The sequence below is a fragment of the Panthera pardus genome, unplaced genomic scaffold (assembly GCF_024362965.1).
Source record: "Panthera pardus isolate Hobbes unplaced genomic scaffold, ASM2436296v1 HiC_scaffold_19, whole genome shotgun sequence".
Classification (NCBI taxonomy): domain Eukaryota; kingdom Metazoa; phylum Chordata; class Mammalia; order Carnivora; family Felidae; genus Panthera; species Panthera pardus.
This window is the reverse complement of record NW_026526754.1, coordinates 7,006,830-7,023,818: the sequence shown is the minus strand read 5'-3', so window position 1 is coordinate 7,023,818 and position 16,989 is coordinate 7,006,830. Positions and strand designations below refer to the sequence as shown.

Sequence of the window (16,989 nt, the reverse complement as noted above, 5' to 3'; positions counted from 1 at the left end):
ACAGCCTCAGCTCAGCTGTGGACTTGATAACTCCTGGGGCACCTCCATGAACTGGAGGCTCCCAAACAAAAGAAGTCCAAAACTTATACTCTAAAAACTACAAAACATTTTGTAAGAAATTAAAGTAGATGTAAACAAATGGGAAGACACCCCATGTTTGTGTGAAAGGACTTAATATTGTTAAGTTGGTAAAGTAACACTCCCCAAATTGATCTGCAGATTCAATGCCATCCCTATAGGAATCTCAGCTGACTTCTTGGTAGAAATTGGCAGCTGGATTCTAAAATTTGCATGGAATTGCAAGGGACCCGGCATAGCCAAAACAAGCATGAACAAGGATAAAGTAGGAGGACTCCTAGTTTCCTATTTCAAAACTTATTACGAATGGTAATCAAGAGAGGGTGGTAGGTGTTGGCATAAGCCAAACATATAAAATAATGGAACAGAATTAAGAGTCCATCCATAAATCCATCATATCTATGCTTGGTTGATTTTCGACAAGGGTGCCACGACCATTCAGTGGTGGGAAGAACAGTCTTTTCAACAAATGGTGTTAGATGACTGGATAGCTCCATGCAAAGAATAAAGAAAATGAAGACAACCCATGGAATGGGAGAGAATATTTGCAAATCATATACAAGTTGCTGTTAAGGGACTTACATTTGGAATATATAAAGGATCTTACAACTTAACAAAAAGACAAACAACCCAATTAAAAAACGGGCAAAGGATACAAAGATATTTTTCCAAGGAATATGTTTGAAAGGTTAATAAATATATGAAAAGATGTTCAACATCATTAGCCATCAGGGAAATGCAAATCAGACCAACATTAGATGCCACTTCATACCCACTAGGGCATCTGGAATAAAAAAGTCAGATAATTTAGGGAAATCTAAATCCTCATAGACTTCTGGTCAGGATGTGAAATGGGGCAGCCATTTGGAAAACAGTCTGGCAGTTCCTCAAATGATTAACTATAAGAGTTACCATATAACTTAGTAATTTTACTCCTCTGTGTATGTGTATGTGTGTATCTCCAAGAGAAATGAAAACATGTCCACACAAAATTTGTACACAAACATTTAAAGCAGTATTATTCATAATAGCTACAAGGTAGAAACAATCCAAATGTCCATCAACTGATGAATGAGTAAGCAAAATGTGGTATATTGATAAAATGAAATACTTGGCCAAAAGAAATGAAATACTGATACATGCTATACCATAGCTGAACATCTAAACATTGTGCTAAGTGAAAGAAACCAATCACAAAAGACTGCATATAATATGATTCCATTTATATGAAGTGTCCAGAATAGGGAAAGCAATAAAGACAGAAAGTAGTTAGATACAAAAAAAAATCACTTAATTTTACCCTTTATTTTTTTAAGGTTTATTTATTTATTTATTTATCTATTTATTTATTTAGAGAGGGCACGTGTCAGGGCTGGACTATGCCTCTGTGCTCCTACAGCCCTCTGTGTCCCTAGTGGCACACTGTGATTGGGGCTTATGTACTTGTCAGGCTCTCTACTGGCTTGTGGGGACATACTTCCCTGGTGGAGAAGGAGGATGAGAACAGAAGGCTTTCAATGCCATGTGAAGAACTTGGACTTGCCCTAAGGGTGACAGAGAATGACAGGGAGCTCTTGAGCAGGGGAGTGGTATGACTAAGTGTCCCTCTGGCTTTATGTGTCTCCTCCTTGCCCAAAAAGGACTTCCCTGAACAGCACTGGTCCCAACTGCAAGTGCTTTCATGTAACCCTCAGCAGCCAGGAACTGAGTCTGATGGAGGAAGGGTATATGTGGGATTAGACCTGTAGGATGAGATAGTGGGGGCAGGGAAAGAAAGTCCTTGTGGCATGTATTAAAATCCAGATGCCCCAAGGGAGTGGTGCATTGATTCTCAAAAAGAAGAAATGTTTGCCTCAAAAGCCTCTGGCTCCTCTTCACTTGTTGTGGCCTGAGTGGGTAGGCCTCTTCTTTTCTCTGTGACAATAGTCTGACTGATGCACTAGTCCAGACACCCTCCCCCAATCTCTTCTCCTGTGTCCTAGTAGGTGCTGTGGAACTGTGCTCAGTTCCCCCAGAAGTTGGTCTCCCCAAGCTGGGAGGGCAGGGAGGAGCCTAGCAGGCCATAAAGCATTGAAGCACTAGGACTGGGAAGCTGACATCTCATAGGCTAAGAGTCAGGGCTCTGGCCCTGCTGGATTCTGCTGTGTCTTGTGCAGGGGAGCAGGGGAACAAGTCTGGGCAGCACAGAGAAAAGGATCTCCTTTAGCCTGAGTTAGAGGCCTTTGGGGGCTGAGATCCATTCTAGAGAATTCTTTGAGGTCTCAGGACTTCCTCCTACCCCAGGGCTGCCTTTGGAGTCCATTCACCCTTCTGGCCAAGGGGCACATCTGTATAGGCCTGAGCCTAGCTTTGGTGGCTGAAGAGCCTGGGTTCACATCCAGCAGCCACCATTCACACACTCTCTCAGTCTTTTACTCGCTCATCAAACATCCCTGACTCCAAGTCCTCCTGATCCTTGTGGGGAAGATGCAGAGTGGGGTCAGGTTGATTTCTACTCTCAGAGAAGGGAAAGAGACACAGATACAGACAGTGCTAGCCTGGAGTGGGCTATGCTGTAACGGACATACACTCGGGCCTAGAGAAGGCAGGGAAAGCTTCATGGAGGAGGGAGCTTAAGGAAAGAGCTGGAACTTGCTAGGAAGCAAGGGGGAAAGAAGAGGGAGGAGTTTGTACAGAGGCCCTTAAAGTGGGAAGCAGGTGACATTTCAACAGCACAATGCCAGTCATGGAGGGGCTGATTCCTTAAGGGACATGTCCATACATCAGCTTGGTTTGAGTTAAAGTTTCTTAGTAGGGGGAGAAAGAAGCTGTTTTGCTGGGACTCTGCCACCCCTAGGGTTGGCCTCCAGCCAAGAAGGCCCATGCCCTGCCTCAGAGCTCCTCCTGGGCCTTCCTGCCCTTCTGCTTCTGCTGCCACTGCCGGAAGTTGGCAGAAAGTATCTCTGCCCAGAACTGCATTTGGGCTTCTTTTAGCTTCTGGCCAACTCGTGGTGTCGGGCTGATCTCCAGGTATTGCTCCAACTGCTTGAATGCAGGCCAAGGAGGCAACCCCTCACCATTGGGGTCCCTGGGTGGGAAAAATGAATGAAGTCCAGGGCCGCCTGCTTTATCCCCTGGGGGAAGATCTGCATAGTAGAGGCCCAAAGCCAGGTGTTCCCACTTGCTCACTCACCCTGTCCGGGCAAATTGGGTCCACTGGGCCATCATGGTGAGGCTCAGCTGCTTCTCCTCCTGTGTAGCTTCTGGAAAGGCTAGGGGAGGAATAGACCTAGGTCAAGGTCAGGTGGGTCTTGGAGAGAACCCAAGGGTTCCCTGTGCTGACTGGAGACCTCTGTGCCTGCAAGCCCCACCCTAGCCTGTGGAGCCTACAGCCCAGGGGTCGATGTCTATCTGTCCTCACCCAGCAGGGAGCTCTCATCCATGAGGAAAGGACCCCCGAATATGAAGGCAATCTCAGCGCCATGGTCAGCCCTCACCCAGTCTGGTTTGATCTTCGCAAAAGAACTGGGTCGATGCTGGAACTCATAGAAAAAGAGGGGGGCTCCAGAATCTGCGGAGAGAGGGTGGCATCAGAGTTAGGTACCCTCAGCCTGACCAGGTCCTACCTCTAACAGGACTGGCTCATAGTAGCACCAATAACACCAACACCAGTAACAATACTGATGATGACACCATAATTATCAGCAAGCATTTACTGAGCACTTGCTGGCCATTGTGCACCATTCCATGTGCTTTATGTGCAATCATTAATTTCATCCTCACAACAACCTATGGGTTAGAGTCTATTGTTGCCATTTTGCAAATAAGGAAACTGAGGCACAGAGGGGTTAGGTGTCTTGCCTAAGGTCACAAAGATAGGAACTTGGTGCTATTCTAGGGCTGTGTCAGGGACTAGCCACTAGGCTTGGAGGAAGCAAGACTTTTCTCCCAGGAGAAGCGCTGAATGTGGGAAAAACCAATGAATGCCTGAGAATTGGGGATAGGCCCTGCTGGGTGACCTTAGACAAGTCACTGCGCCTTTCTGAGAGCTTGTTTGGAGGTTCTAGCAGGAGAGCGCAGCTACTCATATTCCCTTGACTGAAGAATGAATGGTCTTCCTCTATTGGGGAAGGTCGTCCTTGACTGATAGTGCAGCTTTGGGAAGGACACAATGCAGCGATGAAGGAGGAAGGGGACACCCACCTAGCCAGCCAGATCAGCTGAATCAACCGTGGCGATCAATGAGGTGACAGATGTCACAGCCAGATCACCTTCAAATCTCTACTGCACATCTCTGAGCCTTGGTTTTCTCCCCTGCAGAGTGACCTGCCAGAGTCGCCTCTCATTACTGTTAACACTGCATCTCAGAGAGAAAGCGAGGTGTGGGGGTAGCAGCAGGGTGTGGGGCCATGATGCCTATGATAACCCAACTCCTGGGCCAAAATGGGAAGGGTAGGGCAGGTGAACAGGGATAGGCTCACCTCGGAGGTTTCTTGAGAAATTCAAGGTGGGAAAGATAACCATAAGGTCAGCCAAAAATTCCTGGACGGCATTGCGTCTGGCTTCTGCGTCGAAACTGCCGCCTAGGTATTCATCTATGATGGTGGGCATCACCTCGAGGGGTATATCCTGGGACAGGAAGCCAGGCTTAGGCATGCTCAGGTCCCACAGCCCAGCAGACCCTCCAAAGAAGCCTCACACCCTCCAGCACAGCCTCTTCATATTCCAGGGCTCATGTGCCAGGGCCCAGCCCTTGCCTCCCTTTGGGGTTCTAGATAATGTCTAGGCAGGGTAAGGTCAGACCTGGAGTCAAATCCTAGCTCTGCGATTGCTGCTTTGCTGTGTGATCTCAGATAGGTTGCTGAGCCTCCCAGAAAGTCAGTTCCTGCCTGGCAGTGGTGTTTGGCAGCCTACGTGAAGTTCCCAGCTAAGGGTTCTGATCTTGAGCAGTTGCCTGGTTGAAGTTAACCAGGAAGTTGGTAAAAGAACAAATCATGGGGGCTCCACAGAGCTCCAGAGAATAGTGATGAGGTTGTATGAATGGAGAGGGCTCTGGGGGGTCCAAAGAAAGGAGGGAAATATGCATAGATTGAGCATCTTTCAATACCAGCTCCCTAGTAGAGTTTTCAAATACAGCATCCAGTTTCCTCATATGGGAGGTATATCCACATTTACAGGGGAGGAAATGGGCTCAAAGGGATTAGGCTCACTGAGGACAGGTAGCCAGGGCTTGGATTGGACTCCAGATCCAACTTACTCCACATCTGACAGTATGATCTTAACAGCTGAAGCTGTGGGGTCAGACAGAGCTGGCTCAAGCTCTGCCTCTGCCCTTTACTTATCATGAGACCTTGACCCATCTGTAAAATGGGGAAAATGAAAGTGTCTATTTCACAGGGATATAGTAAGAATTGAAGGAAATGAATCCCTGTCCTAGTGCTCAGCACAGCACAGCATAGTCTCTGGCACATAATATGGGCTCATTAAGGGGCATATGATGAAAATGATGAAATGATGAAAATGATGATGATGATCTTCCTTTGGGAACCATACTGACTCATGTCCAAGGGGATTTCTAGGTGGAACTAAAAGTCAGCAGCTGGACCAAGGGGTTTGGTGGTGTGTGGGTAGCTGTGGGGGTTGAACGGTAGGAGGAAGAGGGTGCCCTACTATTCTGGATAGGATACCCACTGGACTACCTCTTCCTCCCTTGTTGACTCACCAGAATGGTCAAGTTGGGTCTTAATATGGCCAGCATATCCTCCATGCTCATCTGCCCCATCTTATCCAGGAAACCCCAGCCCTGTGGGGACATCAGGGTCTTCTCAGCACAGCCTGATTACTGCCCACCCCCTACTCCCAGCTATGAGCAGGCGAGTGTTCACAGTCCTGTGAACAGAGCCAAGTGTGTTGAAGCCCACAAGTCCATAGACTCGAAAAGATAAACCTCAAATCAAGGAGGGAGGAAACAGCGCCAAATACAACAAGCACGTGGGTCATAGCAGTCCCAAAATGTATTCAACATTTTCACAGAATAAGATCAAGACCCCCGGGTGCTTAGTAAGGCCTACAGGGAAAGTTAAAATGTTGTTTTTAAAGTGAAATGTTGGCTTTATATGTTAGGTTTTTAAGGGCACAGTCTTTGGGTTCAAATCCCAGCTCTGCCACTTGCTAAATCATGACCTGGGCCCATTGCTTAAACTCTTGGTGTCTCAGTTTCTTAATCCGTGAAAGAGGAATGGCAATAACCTGCCTCATAGGATTGTTATGAAGATCGGAGTAGTAACTATGAAGACTCTGACATACAGTAAGCACTGTAAAGTGTTCGCTATTAAAGTTAGTTTCATGGCTATGGGGCTCTTGGTTAATCATTGTGAAAACAGGAACAGAACACTCATGGATGAGCAAACACAAAGAGTGCATACCCACAGGGTGATGTTAACCTGCACTAAACATTAAAGGACTAAACTAAAAAAGCTAAAGGAGCAAAGTTCTTTAAAATGATAGTTTATAAGAACAATAGACAAAAATCAGTTGTGTTTCTATACAGCGGCAATGAACAGCCTGAAGGTGATGTGAAGAAAACAATTTCATTTACAAGAGCATCGAAAAATAAAATCCTTAGGAATCAACTTCATTAACAAAGTATGAACCTTGTACATTAAAAACTAGAGAAACTAAAGAGGACCTAAGTAAATGGAAAGACATCCTATGTTCATGGGTTGGAAGACTTCATCTTGTTAAGATGGCAATACTTCCTAAACTGGTCTATAGATTCAGCCTGATCCCTACCAAAATCTCAGCCACTTTTTTTTTTTTTTTTTTTTTTGCAGAAATTGATAAGCTGATCAGAATTCATATGGAAATGTAAGGGACCTGGAATAACCAGAACAACTGTTAGGGATTGATTTGTATCTTCACAAAAAGATATGCACAGGCATAACCCCCAGTACTTCAGAATGTGACCTTATTTAAAGATGAGGCCTTTAGAGAGGTAGTCAAGTTAAGACGATTGCAAAGGTAATCATTAGGGTGGGTCCTAGTCCAATATGACTAATGTCCTTGTGAAAAGGGGCAATTCGGACACAGAGACAGATGGCACAGAGGGAAGACAATGTGAAAACAGAGGGAGAATGCCACGGAATGCCTAATGCAACCAGAAAATAGTAGAGAAGCATGGACTCTCTCTCACAGGACTCAGAAGGAACCAAATTTCTGTTGTTTAAACCACCCAGATTGTGGTCCTTTGTTATGGCAACCCTAGCAAAGTAACACAGCAATCTTGAAGAACAAAGAAGAACAAAGGTGGAGGACTCACACTTCTCCATTTCAAAACTTAGTACAAAACTAATCAGTATGGTGTGGTACTGGCATAAGGATAGACGTATAATTAACCAAATAGAACTGAGAGTCCAGAGATAAACCCTTAAGTTTATGGCCAATGATTTTCAGGAAGCGTATCAAGACAGTTCAATAAGGAAAAAAAAAAAGTGTTTCAACAACTGATTCGGGAACAGCTGGATAACCACATACAAAAAATCCCTCAGTCACAGTTTTAACTTCAAATGAATCATAAACCTAAACATAAGAGCTAAAACTATAAAACTCTTCGAGAAAACGTAGAGGTAAATCTGACTAAGCAATCAATTCTTAGATATTACTCCCAAAGGACAAGCAACAAAAGAGAAAATAAATTGGACTTCATCAAAATGTTAAGTTTTTTGTGTTGTTAAGAACACCGTAACAAAGTGAAAAGACAACCCACGGCATGGGAAACAAGATTTACAAATCATACATCTGACAGGGACTTGTATCTAGACTATATGAGAAACTCTTACAACTCAATGATAAAAAGATAATCCAATTTAAAAATGGGCAAAAGATTTTAATAGACATTTTTCCAAAGAAGATGTAAAAACGGCCAATCATCACATAAAAAGATACTCAACATGGTAAGTCATTAGGGAAATGCAAATCAAAACCACAACGAGATACCACTTCACACCCGCTAGGATGACTATAATCAAAACGGGAGCTAGTGAGTGTTGTTGAGGATGTGGACTAACCGAAATCCTCCTACATTGCTGGGGGGGAATGTGAAATGGTACAGACACTTCGGAAAACAGGCAGTTCCTCAAACGATTAAACAGAGTTACTATGGGACCCAGCAATTCCACTTCTAGGTATATAACCAAGAGAAATTAAAACCTATAATTGCATAAAAACTTGTACATGAATGTTCATAGTAGGATTATCCATAATAGCCAAAAAGGTAGAAATGACCCAAATGCCTATCAACTGATGAATGGATAAACAAAACGTGCTGTATCCACACAAGGGTCTATTTAGTCATAAAAAAGAATGAATACTAACACGAGATACAAGATAGATGAAACTTGAAAACATCATTTTAGGTGAAAGAGGTCAGACACCAAAACAAAACAAAACAAAACAAAACAAAACAAAACAAAACAAAACGTTGTAGGATTCTACTTATTTGAAATGTATAGAATAGGCAAGTTCACAGATTTGATAGAGAGTACATTAGTGGCTGCCAGGGCCTGGGGGAGGAGGGATGCTAAGTGACTGCAAACAGGTATGGGCTGAATTTTAGGGGGATGCAAATGTTCTGGAATAAGATAGTGGTGATGGTTGCATGACTTCGTGGATGTACTAAAACCCACTGAATTACACTTTTTTAAAGGGTAAATTTTATGGTATGTAAATTACATCTCAATAAAGTTCGTATTTAAAAAATTATCATCTGCAAAGCTGGTAAAGTTGCAATAAAACTTGGGAGACTTTAGTCACTGGCAGCAGTTTAAATTGGCGTAGTAGAGGGGCGCCTGGGTGGCTCAATGGGTTAAGTGGCCGACTTCAGCTCAGGTCATGATCTCGCAGTCTGTGGGTTCGAGCCCCGCGTCGGGCTCTGTGCTGACAGCTCAGAGCCTGGAGCCTGTTTCAGATTCTTGTGTCTCCGTCTCTCTGACCCTCCCCCATTCATGCTCTGTCTCTCTCTGTCTCAAAAATAAATAAACGTTAAAAAATAAATAAATAAAATAAAATAAAATAAATTGGCATAGTAGCAATTTCACAAAGTGCTCGGCCAGTGGCAATACATTAGAGGTGGAGAGATGTCCAGAAAATGTATGAATTGCTTTCCATGGTTAAAGCTTACACCATGGACATTTAGTAAACATCTGGTTGGCTGAAAAATCTATAGTTGGGTCCACATGGATGACAAGGGGACTGAAGAGAATTTCTGCACCAGCAAGGAGGTGAACAGCCCCCTGAGCCACCCAATTCCTGAGACACATCCTGCCTACAAAGTCCCGGGCACAGCGTTCTGCTCCAGGCAGGCTTGTCCAGGTCTTGGGAGCCAGCCTTTGGCTCTTTCTCACTCTTCCACTCATGACTCTAAGTAGACCATGTGGGGCCAAGGCTGCCTGCCAGAGTCCAGGGTACTGTTTCCTCTTAACACTCATCAGTCATTACACACACACGCACGCGCACACACGTCTGGCCTACAAGCTTTGTCCTTGAGTGTCAAGATTGCATGAGCCTGTCATCCAGCAAACACCCAAATGCCCCCCTCCTGGGGATCAATTCCAAAGGAAAAAATAAAAGGACAAAAGCTGTGGACATGAAAATGTTCACCGCCCTCTTAGCTTCAGTCGTAAAACTAGAAAGTGCCCAAGTGTAGAAATTAAGGACTATTATGATTCCCTTGTGGAAGGTTTTGCAGTCATTAAAGTCAATCACTGTGAAGATGGGTAGAAGAATGATAGGGAAGATGCCCAGAAGGAAAGCATGATGTTAACGCTCTGTGTGGGGAGTCCTGTACACCTGGAAGGGACTGGAAAGCACATGGGCCATGCTGTTCCTCACTGGCTTGCTGTTGTTTGAAACCTGAAAGTCTCAGGTAATTAGTCTCTCAGACAGAGTCATACTCACCAGTCTCATAGAGCTTGATGTATAAACCGGACCCCAAGCCAAATATGCTGCAAATCAGTACTGCCCAGAAGGCCACTTTGTGCAAAAGCTTGGTCCCCAGAAGGAAACATTTGCTTTGGGAAAATTAATCTGCATAACCTGGAGCAAGTCCCTTAAACCTCTCTGAGCTTTGCTTTCTCACCTATCAAGTGGGAGTGTCACCTCACAGGCTGTGGTAATGACGGGGTAGCAGAGGATTGGTTGGGATAGGGCCTTGAAGGACACAGGAGCCAGAGGACACTCACCTTGGGGATGAGCCAGCCAAACTCGTGATTGTTGACACCCAGGAGGAAGGGCACAGAATGGAACCGCCTCTCCCTCAAGAGCTCCCTGGGGCTCTTGGGAAAGAAGGTGCCATCAATGGTGTAGGTAGCTGTAGTGTTCTGTAGGAGAAAGCAAGGCAGGAGTCTTCCCAGTCAGGCCCATGCCTTAAAAGATGGCATCCCAGGGGTCACATGGCTGCATGCCTGAGCCTTATTTAGAGGGGGTAGAAGTCACCAGGGTTAGAGGACCCAGGGGGAATAGGGAGACCTTCTAAGCAGGCCTTAGAAGAGACCTTCCTCTTCCCTGGAAGACAGAGCCTGCCCTCGGGGCAGGGGTGCCTCTGCATTCACACCCCCCAGGCCAATTTGGGCCCTCAGCCCCTTCCTATCAGGGGTGGCTGCCCCAAGCCTCACCCCAGACTGCTGATTGCCTCTCGGCTCTCACAGAAGCTGGACAGGATCCCTCTGTGCTATTGCCTGCCACTGTCCCCCAGGAGGTAGGCATACCAACTTCATGTTAAGGATCTGCTCCTTGTTTGCCTTCTCCCGAAGGCACTGCAACATCTCAGCTGAGGAGGTAGAGGTGCAGGCCATGGAGTCCGCGAAGCTCTGGGGACAGATAAGAGTCTTGCCTCTCCCTCCCTCCTCACCCCTCACCCCTCACCCCTCACCCCCAGCCCTCTGCCTCCCATAGAGAAGAGGACATCTGTAGGGAAGATGGGACAGTGATGTCAGAGATGGGAACTTGGGACTGACCAGAGAACTGCCACCAAGCCACCAGCTTGGGTGGTCCCCAGGCACCTTGTGTGTCCCCCATTACATCATGCTGTCATTATTTGTGTGGGTAGCTGAGTCCTCCTTACCAATCTGAGAACAGTGTCATTAACTAGTTAACTATATTTCCAGACCCAGTGGGGTCAGGAAAGTTTTGCCAGAGTGAATATGGAAATGAGATAAGGTTCAGAGAGGAGGGATTCCAGCATGGCCAGCGTGGCAGGGAGGGGATGATAGTGGGTGCTGAGGCCCGAGCAGGGTTGGGGAGTCAGCAGGAAGTGAGGCTGGAGGTGTGGGTCCCCGAATCATTTTGTGCCCAGGTGGCACTGGTGCTTTTCTCTAGCTTCCGTAGGCAGTGTGCTTCCTTCGTCTCTGCTAACAAGGGGCTCCCTGCCAGGGGCATCCACTCTGGGACATCAGGACAAGCGCAGGGTGGGGGTGTGGTAGGTACATGTGGGGTAAAAGGATGAAAGAGAGGCAGACTTGAGCCAGGAGCCTTGGGTTCGAAGCCTGTAAGGTGGGAATGGTGATGACTCCACTCTGGGCTATGGCTCTGTGGAATAGCCCTGCAGCCAGCGGGGACAGGACCTGGAAGCAATGTGGAGGACAGATGGCTGTCAGAGGAGGGCAGGAGAGCTGGGAGGTCTGGGGCTGCAGGAGATACTGTTTTAGTCCCCTGAGGTGACTCACCAGGGCAGAGACGATGCAGGCACCGGCAGAACTGCCAAAGATGGTGACAGAGTTGGGGTCACCTCCAAAGGGGGAGATGTTCCCCTGCACCCAGTGCAGAGCAGCCACCACATCTAGGAAGCCCCAGTTGCCAGGGGCATGCTCATCTCCAGTGCTGGGGGCGGGGCGCAGGGGGGCAGAGGTTAGCGCAGCCTGGCTCCCCTCATAGATTGTCCTCAGCCCTTGCAGGATGGCCCTGAACCAGCCACCAGGACGGAACACCCTCCCCCGTTCACCAAGTCTGGCTTAGTCATGAGGCATGCTTACTAGGCACGTGCCCAGCACGTGGTACGGGGGGACCCAGCTGGCTGGGGCTGGTTCTCAAGTGGCTGCCAGAGCTGTTGCTCCCTGCCTCCAGCCCTTGCTGGGATCCTGGCCCCAGACCAGGAGCCAACACTTTCTGTCCAAAGGACCAAGTTCTCTGTATAATTCTGGCTTTGATCGAGCCCTTCTCCAAGGTGGAGCAATGGGGAGCCTCCCTCTCTGCCCCAGATGGCATGGGGGAGGGGCCCTTGGTCTCCTGACACTCTGCTTGCCTGAGAAATCTGCATTCAAGCTCTGGACCTCCACCCTAGTTCCCCAACTCCCCTCACAAGCTCCTCTCCCCAGTGCCAGCAGTGCCCTCCACCAAGCCAGTCACCTCACCTGAGGAAGCCAAGGAGCCCCAGGCGGTACTGGACCGTGACCACTACCACATCCCCATAGGCGGCCAGGGCTGACCCGTCATGGGAGGTGGCGGCGCCGGCCACCAGAGCGCCCCCATGGATCCATACCATGACCTGCAGAGAAGCCATGGGGCGGTGACCCCCAGCTCCCGGGACAACAGTTGCCCTGCCATCAACCCAGGGCATTCTTGAGAACCCCCCTCAGTACGGAAACAGGGCTGGAGAGAGGTTGGGCAGGGCAGAGCTGCATGGGCAAACAGGGCCCCCTGGGCTGCACACCGGCCGCCTGGCCCCCACGGCGGCCTCAGCTGGGCTGTAGATGTTGAGGATCAGACAGTCCTCTGAAATAGGGAAGTGCTGGTGCTTTCCGTTCAACACAAATCTGCTGTTGTCCATTCTCTCCAGATCCTGCAGGCACCTGTGGCGAAGGATGAACCCAGGGCCAGCAGCTCAGCCCACCGGTCCTGGCATCTAGGCCCACCCCCCAACAGCCTGCCTGCTTGCCCACCTCCGCTGCGGCTACTCACATTGCAGGGGCAGTGCTGGCATCCCGCACACCCTCCCAGGACTGTGCTGGGCGTGGGGCTGAGAATCGGCCAGGCCCCAGAGGTGGCTTGGCAAACGGGATGCCCAGGAAGACATTCACAAGGCGGTCTGTGCCCTTCACGCCCACTTGCCGGCCTTGCACACGGCCCAGGGTGGTGTCCACTTCAGGCTGAGTGACCTCAGGCCCTGAGAGTAGGACGGAGGGCCATGGAGTGAGTTTGCAGCCTCCACAGGGTATGGAGTGGCAAATGGACTCACTCAACACTGGCTCTCTGAGCACCTACTCTGTGGGCCTTGTTCTGAGCTCTTTGCACACAGCGCTCTGACTACCTTCCCAGCAAGCCCGTGGGATGGACCCTATGACTACCTCCCACTTTCTCCTCCTGCCTCAGCATGGCTACCACTCTTCTCCAGACCAGACCAGTTCCCCGAGGGAGGCTCTCCCGGACTCACAGACCTGCTCTGGGGCTTTGCTTGGGCTAGCCATTCACCCTCAGATTCCTCATCTGCTCAGTTAAGTGCAATAATCACATCTGTTCATTTTCTTTATTTTGATGTTTTGACATAGGGGAGCCTTGCAGACTCTGGAGGGACTGTGGGTCTCAGGGCTAGCCAATTCTTAGAAATAGTAAACAATTCACTGAGAGGTGTGCCTTCCCGAGACAAACCAACCAATCCAGAGTCCATGCTCCCAGCCACCTCCTCTGTGGGCTTCTCAGATTCTTCCACCACTAGCCACCTGCCCTAATCACCCGAGGGCCAGGCGCCACACAACTAGAGACAGCCCTATGCCCCAGAGCCCACTGAAAATCTTCAAATTAACCAATCTGAAACCTGCTTCGCCTGCCTTGCCTGTTCCTTCTCCAGGAAACAACAAAGCCTCTTGACCACATTTTCCTCTCGTGGCCTCTCCCTCCTGACAGAGTGGACCCCATGCTTCCCTGCATGCGTCTTGTTTCTAGGAACTGTGAGTAAACCTCTTTTCATTACAGTGACTTCTGTGTCTATCTTAGTGATTACACGAATCCTGGGTGCCCTTAAAACCTAAGGACAATCGTGTTCTCTGGCAGGGCTGCTCTGGAGATCACACACACACACACAACCCCTGCCTGGAGAGGATGCACATCCCCCCGGCATTTCTTGGAACTGAGGGCTCCTTCTCGGAGCAGGCTGCCCAACCCTCCCCATCCCTACCTCACTCTTGCCTTCTACTCTAGTCCTCCCAACAACCCCGAAGCTCCCAGCTCTGCAGGCCCTGCTGGTGTGTCTTACCAGTGGCTGTAGCAGGGAATGCCAGGAGCAGACAGGCCACCCAGCCCAGGACCCTGGGCCCAATTCTTACCACTGTCCCCATGCTCCTCACAACTGACTATAGGCAGAAGTGGTGCAAGTTATAATAAAGCCTCCGTCCTTTGGCACAGCCAATCTCTAAAGGGCTGTATTACAAAAACCTCGGTGGACAGCCCCATCTGGCTGGTGGCCAGCCCTAACACGCAGTGCTTAGTGCATCGGCTGGGGGAGGAGGGCTCAGAGAGTGCCCTGCAGGAGTGTGGGTGATGTGACAATCCCAGAGAAGGGAAAGAGCCTGGGCCGTGGAGCTCTGCAGTTCTGGGTTCAAATACCAGTTCTCCTGACTCAGTGAACCCAGTATACCCAGGGTGTATTTTGGGGGTGGCTTTTTCATGTAGGCCCACTCTCTTGAGGCTCCTCACGTGACAGGGCAGAAGCAGAGCACTGCCCTCGAGGCGCTTGGGTTCCTGGGCAGGAGGAGCTGAGGTCTGCAGGTAGAGGGAGGAATGGAGGAAGAGGAGCAGGAGAGATTCTTATTCATAACTCCTATCCTACTCCAAATCCCTGGAAGATGTGATTTCAGAGCCGGATCTCCTGCGTTCAAATCCTGGCTCTGCCAAGTGCTGGCTCTGGGTCTAGTGTCGTCATCCATAAAAGAGTGATGATAATAGGAACCACCTCGCAGGGTTGAAGTGAGGTTGCATGTGTGAAAACACAAGGCACGGAACCAGAGCCACTGGAAGCCTGCTCTTGCCTCAGGGCAGGGGTCTGTCAGGGTGTCCATCTCTCTGGGACAGCCCCTACTGTAAGTAAGGGCAGGACTCTCCTCTGGGTCTTAGTGTCAGGAGCGTGTGGGGGTTGGGATGGTGGGGAGTGTGAGGCACTGGCAAATATTTACTAATTCAAACAGAAGTGCTGGCTCAGTGAGGAACGGGGTGAGGGACATGTCAAGAGAAGATGCCAGATTCTGTCCTGGGGTTCCAGCTAGCATTCAGAGGTGGAGAGGCCTAGGATCAAACTTCCCTCTGTGCTCCTTCCTGGATTGTCTTTGGCAACCTCCCTGGTGGGGGCCATTCCTCTCCCTGAACCTTGATCCATAGGTACATTCAGGAGAGCTAGAGCATGGAGGGGAGAGAGACAAACACAGAGACAGGGACAGAGAGACAGAGAAAGACATGAAACAGGGAACCAACCACAGTAAGATACCACTGCACACCTACTGAAATTAATCAAATGTACAAGACTGATAAGACCAAGTGTTGCCAAGGCTATGGAGCAATTATAACTCTCACAGATGGCTTGTGGGGTACAAAAATGGTATAGTCATCTTAGAAGACAGCTTAGCATTTTCTTTAAAAATTTAAAGAAATTAAATTTAAAAAATTGAATGTAACTGAAAATGTCCACCAACTGGTGAATGGATAACACGTAGCATACCATACATGGAATACCACTTTGCAAGAAAAGGAAACTACTGGTTGCATCTCAAAAACATTATGCTAAGTGACAGAAACCTGTAACAAGTGATTCCATTTCTAGAACATTCTAGAAAATGCAAACTATGGCAATAGAAAGCAATTGGGTGGTTGTGTGGGCCAGGGTCAGGATGGGGATTGGCTGACTGCAAAGGGGCATGAAGGAACTCTTTGGAGCAATTGAAGCATTCTAAAACTTGATGTGACGGTGATTGTATGTTTCCTGAAGTGGGTGAATTTAATTGTATGTAAATTATTCCACAATAAAGCCGTTTAAAAAAAAATAAGATGATTAAAAAACTAGTACTGGGAACCCACTTTTAGAAAGTGTATTGTGCATCTGCAGGGAAAAACATACAGAGGCATGCATGCTGTGGGTGCTCAATAAATGCTTTCAGAATGCAAGAGAAGCTTCATGCACCAGTCAGCAGTTCACCACAAGGAGAGCCCATTCCCTCTAAGACAGCCAGGCTTAAGGTTATCCTCGTCTGCCATCTGGTGGCCTCTCTGCATCCTTCAGGCCCCATGTCACGAGGCTCTATGGTTGGGCTTAAATGTAGTGGAGGGAAAGGAGGACTTTCTTTCCTCCTGGAAAATCTAGTGTGTGGAGAGGGCAAGTTGGTCAGAGGTGGGGGCATAGCAGGACTCCTAGGTCCATGAGAAGAGGGATACAGCCTATTAGTGACGCAGAAAAAGTGCTTTGGTGGAACAAAGAGGCAGAGTGAACACAATTTGGTATTTTTGCACACTGAGATCAAATACCATATAAGACAGGGTTTCTTTCGGGGGGTGAGTAAGGTGAGGGAAAGAAAAGTTTAGGGAAAGCAATGGGGTAAGCAGGAAAACTGATCATGTGGATGCTCAGAGTGAGTTGGGGGATGTTCAGTGTGGGGGGGGGGGTTGGCAAGGAGAATTCTAAAAGGTAAGAGGAGCACCTCCTTGGATAGAGAGGCCTTTGGAAGTCTGGGTACAAGAGTCTCTTCTCCTGGGCTTTCTGGCCCCTCAATCCTACTTCCAGGAAACATCTCACAGATAAATATCTTCTTGGATGTGCTACAATCCTGTAAAGTTTGGGTGTCACAGCACCACTGAAAATAAAGGCAAATTTCGGGAGGTGGATGTCTGAGGGACCCACCCAGTTCTCCTGGACACTGCACAGCTGGCCCAGGTTCCATGGGCCGCATGGACAAGCTCAGG

At 48.4% G+C, this 16,989-nt stretch overlaps 1 protein-coding gene and 1 long non-coding RNA gene across 2 annotated transcripts in view; one reads left to right on the top strand and one right to left on the bottom strand.

The window, feature by feature from the left end:
- Window positions 1-8,511, top strand: part of LOC109270801 (uncharacterized) — a 43,255-nt gene extending 34,744 nt beyond the window's left edge. Inside the window, exon 5 of the long non-coding RNA XR_008423533.1 lies at window positions 6,891-8,511. This is a non-coding gene — a long non-coding RNA (uncharacterized LOC109270801). The remainder of the gene's footprint in view (window positions 1-6,890) is intronic.
- CES3 (carboxylesterase 3) lies at window positions 740-16,948 on the bottom strand. Its single transcript, XM_019455683.2, has 13 exons — window positions 14,300-16,948; window positions 13,009-13,213; window positions 12,761-12,899; window positions 12,462-12,595; window positions 11,778-11,931; window positions 11,571-11,675; window positions 10,821-10,922; window positions 10,296-10,433; window positions 5,780-5,860; window positions 4,539-4,686; window positions 3,479-3,628; window positions 3,251-3,329; window positions 740-3,145 (listed from the first exon to the last, which is right to left on the bottom strand). Exons 1-13 carry the CDS (start codon window positions 14,379-14,381, stop codon window positions 2,950-2,952), a joined length of 1,713 nt encoding a protein of 570 aa, XP_019311228.1. The 5' UTR covers window positions 14,382-16,948; the 3' UTR covers window positions 740-2,949.
- Window positions 16,949-16,989: the final 41 nt, after the last annotated feature.